The 4,240-nt window shown below is 58.9% G+C and overlaps 1 protein-coding gene across 1 annotated transcript; it reads left to right on the plus strand.

Moving 5' to 3' along the window:
* The first annotated feature begins 1,157 nt into the window (after positions 1–1,157).
* On the plus strand, positions 1,158–3,334 carry LOC124647748 (flavin-containing monooxygenase FMO GS-OX-like 2). The gene is made up of 6 exons (XM_047187633.1): positions 1,158–1,743; positions 1,836–1,906; positions 2,062–2,211; positions 2,349–2,567; positions 2,655–2,828; positions 2,931–3,334. The coding sequence occupies exons 1-6, from the start codon at positions 1,158–1,160 to the stop codon at positions 3,075–3,077; spliced, it is 1,347 nt and encodes a 448-aa protein (XP_047043589.1). The 3' UTR covers positions 3,078–3,334.
* The last annotated feature ends 906 nt before the right edge of the window (positions 3,335–4,240 follow it).

The following is a 4,240-nucleotide window of genomic DNA, read 5'->3' on the forward strand; positions in this document are numbered from 1 at the left end:
CGAAGTCCGGCAAGAAGCCACAGGTCGGGCGGTACGTCCGCGTTGAGGTCGTGCGCCGCATTTTGGAGGAAAACTGGCCGGTACCATGGCCGGACGCAAACCTGCCTGGAGAGGGCTGGTACCACAACTCAAGGCGCGTGCCGGTCCCCCCGTGTCGCGCGAGGGCCGAGAGCGCCGGGACGAGGTGCGCCGCCACCGAGCGATCTTGCCGCCGGATCTCCGGGAAGATCAGGCGTACGCGCTCAAATCCTAAAACTGGATCTCTTTCTGGACGTGGGAGTTCGATGCGCGCCGCCGCGCTGGCTACCTCGGCGACATCGACTACTTCGACCGCGAGATCTCCGCCGAAGAAGAAGAGAACGACTAGGAGGACGCGGACATGGCAGAGTACAACCACGACGACGACGGGCCGTCGTGGGATCCGGAGACCCAGCCGTCGGACATTACCGAGGAGGAGGCCATTGCCATGGCACTGGCCAACAGCGAGCTCGACGAGCTCAACGAGCTCGCTTTGTGGGACGGGCTCGCAATCCAGCTCCGCGAGTCCGTGCTCGCGCGGGGCAGGCCGGCGACTCCTCCGGCCATGCTGACGCGTTCCAACGACCGCGTTCCGGCTGCTGCTCCGGCCTGGGATCCCTGGCCACCTTCACCACAGCCTCCCGCGTATGCGACGGCCTGGCCGCAGTTGCCGCAGTCTGCCCTACCTCCTCCACCGCCGGCGTACCAGCTTCCATGTGCGACGCTGGAGTTTATCGACCTTGTCAGCGACGGCGACCAGTAGCCAGTACCTAGTTTTACCACGGCTTAATGGCCATTTCATGTTTTTTATTAATGTAAATTATGACTTTTATGAATGGAATTTTTTTTTGTATCGTGCCGCGGGAACCACCCCTACGCAAACGGACGCGCGAACGATTTCGACCGTTCCAGCCGACCCAAAAAGCCTCCAAAAATCTTATACAAACGATTAAAACGCATACTGTACATCACACCAACGATTTCTTGGCACTTTATTGTGGCGAATTTGTTGGGCTAAAGACACTTGTACGTGCACACATAATGGGTGTTTCTAACGGGTGAGCTCCATGACAGAACACATTTGTTTTGGTCAGATCCTATTCTGAAAACTCTCACCGTCTTCAGGATTGACGATCCCCATGGCCAAATCACTCGACAGCTCACCAGCCCAGGCGGACGGGGCGCCACGCGCGCGGGCGGTGGCCGTGGTGGGTGCGGGCGCGGCGGGGCTGGTGGCCGCGCGCGAGCTGCTCCGGGAGGGGCACGCCGTCACGGTCTTCGAGAGGTCGGACCACGTGGGCGGCACGTGGGCCTACGACCCGCGCCCCGACGGCCCGGACCCGCTGGGCAGCTGCGGCGCCGTCCACGGCGGCAGCAGCATGTACGCGTCGCTGCGCACCAACCTGCCGCGGGAGCTCATGGGCTTCTCCGGCCACGAGAGCCTCGCTGGGCGGGTCTTTGCTGGCGACCCGCGCGCCTTCCCGGGCCACCGGGAGGTTCTGGCCTTTCTGCGTGCGTTCGCCGAGGAGTCCGGCGTCACCCGGCACGTCAGGCTCCGCGCCGAGGTGGTCCGCGTCGCGCCGCCCCTCGGCCGTCGCGGGGAAGAAGGGGAGAGGTGGAGCGTTTCGTGGCGCGGGGAGAGCGGCGAGGTGGCCGTGGAGGCATTCGATGCCGTCGTCGTCTGCAACGGGCACTGTACCGTGCCCCTAGTGCCCAAGCTCCGAGGTGAGTCCCATCCGTTCCACTCTCACTTCAGATCGGCAAAAGTAAAAAAAAAATATCAGGTGATAAGAGCAATGCTCATTTGCGCAATACAGGAATCGACAAATGGCGAGGAAAACAAATTCACAGCCACAACTACCGCATTCCTGAACCATTTCGAGATCAGGTACTTCTCCTTTGGTTTGCCGCAAAGAAAACATGAATGTATGGCGCTGCACAACTACTGCATTCTGAACCATTTCGAGATCAGGTAGTTGTCATTTGGTTTGCAGCAAACAAACAAAAAATGTGCCTTGAACAATTAGTACAATATCTCTGCAGATCGTTGTCGTGGTAGGATTAGGAGCCAGCGGAGTCGACATTGCTAGAGAGATCTCACAAGTGGCCAAGGAGGTGCACATCGCGTCAAGAAACAACGAACACAGGCTGGGAAAGATTGACCTCTACGCCAATGTTTGGATGCACGCCGAGGTTCAGAACTCTGAACTTTCTTGCTCCTTGTCCAATCTCTTCCCTTCCAAGTAGATAGACGCCCACTACTTAAACTGTTGATCAGGTGCACTCTATGCTTCCGTTTCAGATTAATCTCTTGCTGATTTGATGGTCAGGTGGAGTGCATCCAAGATGATGGCCAGGTGTGTTTCGCTGAAGGTGCAGCGGTGACAGCAGACACGATCCTCTACTCCACAGGGTACCGCTACCACTTCCCGTTCTTGGACCTGGACGAGCTCACCGTCGACAAGCACAACAGTGTCGGGCTACTGTACAAGCACGTCTTCCCCCCAAAATACGCGCCCAATCTCTCCTTCGTCGGACTGCCTTCCAAGGTACGTACTTCCCAAGCGGTCACAATGTCTAGAGCTTCAGAGCACGGAGGGTGCTAATTAAGCTGAAGCCGGCTGGTCTCCGAGCAGACCATCATCTTCCAGTCCTTCGAGCTGGAGTCCAAGTGGGTGGCGCGGGCTCTGTCAGAGAGAGCGGTGCTGCCGAGCGAGGAAGGCATGCTGGCCGCCGTGCAAGAGCATTATCGACAGATGGAGGAGAGTGGGAAGCCCCGGCGCCACACGCATGTCCTCATGCCTGAATGGGTTAGTAGCGGCTCGATCGGCTTCTGAAACATTTTGGTGAATCATAATCATGTACTCCGTATGATGATGAATTGGTGATTGTGCTTGGGTTTGTGGCGGCAGGTGGAGCACATGAACTGGTTGGCGGCGCAGGTCGGCGAGCCGCGGATGGAGGGGCAGAGACAGGCGATGTACGAGAGAGCTGTCGAGTGCATCTGGTCTCTGGATGGGGGATACCGGGATAGGTGGTGTGGGGACGCTGCATTGTAAAGATCACGGCAGTCAACTGAGATTTTTTTATGTCTAAGTCACTTACAAAAAAGTGCTTGAGTTGCACTTTTCTGTTAAAAAGTGCAATTGCATTAAATATGCAACTGGATCGAGTTGCACTTTTCTGAGGTGATTGAGACTTAAGAAAATCTCAGTCAACTTAGACATAGATACAAATGTGCATGTGTGCCCATGCTTATTGCTAACTATTTTTGTTATAACTCTAAAAAAAGAAGCTAGTCAAAGGCTTTTTGATCTTTCTAACGCCTTCCCCAACCTGTACCTGTACGAGGGACCTCCCGAGAAGCGCCTCGGTCAATCCCCGCGGGCGACCTGGGCGCTAACCGTAGCCATCGGGAGCAGCTCCACCTCCACACTCCTCCCCCGCCTCCGCCGGCAAGCGTCGCCGGGCAAAGCCCGCGCGGCGTGGGCGGCGGCGGGATCTTCCTTCCCAGCTCCAGAGGCGGGCTACGCGGGGCAGCTTCGTCAACCGGAGGCGCAGGCCGGTGCCAGGCTTTGGCGCATGGCGGCATGGAGCTAGCTCACGCTGCTGCGTCATGGACGGCCGTGCTCAAGCGAGCGTCGGTGCGGTTGAGGCCGGCGGCGCTCAAGCGAGCGTCGTGGTGGGTCGGTCGCGCTCAAGCGATCGGGCGGCCTCAGATCGAGCGCCGGGGAGCGGCCTGGGGATGCGGCGGATGCGTCCCGCGGTGGTTGAGCGCGGCTCAGGTTCTGCGCGAATAGGCGCAAACGCGCTGGCGGCCAGGGTCCCTGGCGCGATGGAGGCTTCGGGGTCGATGCGGGCAAGGCCGATCTCGGCCTTTGCGGGCCCATGGCGCGGCTCCTCGACGGCGCGGCGGCTGGGGACCGAATCTTTGATGGCTCCCGTCCTGATCTGGTGCTCCGCCACTCCGGCAGTTGTTTGATGCGGAGTGTGGTGCTGCTTTTGGCTGCTGCGTCGGGTGTGGGCGTCTGGTGGTCGGCGGCAAGGTCACATGCTATGTTGGCTACGCTCCTTCTACCCGAGCTTCAAGTGAGCTCGATGGCGGAGATGGCATGCCAGGCGAAAGCTTTGCACCTATCCTGAGTAGGTGCCGATGACGACGGTGCCCACGCGAGCCGTACTCCTTCTTGAAGGCGTATTCGTGAGCTACATCTCCTGCTGT

This window comes from Lolium rigidum, chromosome 4, assembly GCF_022539505.1.
Source record: "Lolium rigidum isolate FL_2022 chromosome 4, APGP_CSIRO_Lrig_0.1, whole genome shotgun sequence".
NCBI classification, from domain to species: Eukaryota; Viridiplantae; Streptophyta; class Magnoliopsida; order Poales; family Poaceae; genus Lolium; species Lolium rigidum.

Bases quoted from the DNA above. Each gene is read 5' to 3' on its own strand.
- LOC124647748 (XM_047187633.1), top strand. From the start codon at position 1,158: ATGGCCAAATCACTCGACAGCTCACCAGCCCAGGCGGACGGGGCGCCA. The intron at 2,212-2,348 runs GTTCAGAACTCT...TTTGATGGTCAG, and splicing joins ATGTTTGGATGCACGCCGAG to GTGGAGTGCATCCAAGATGA. The intron at 2,829-2,930 runs GTTAGTAGCGGC...TTGTGGCGGCAG, and splicing joins ATGTCCTCATGCCTGAATGG to GTGGAGCACATGAACTGGTT.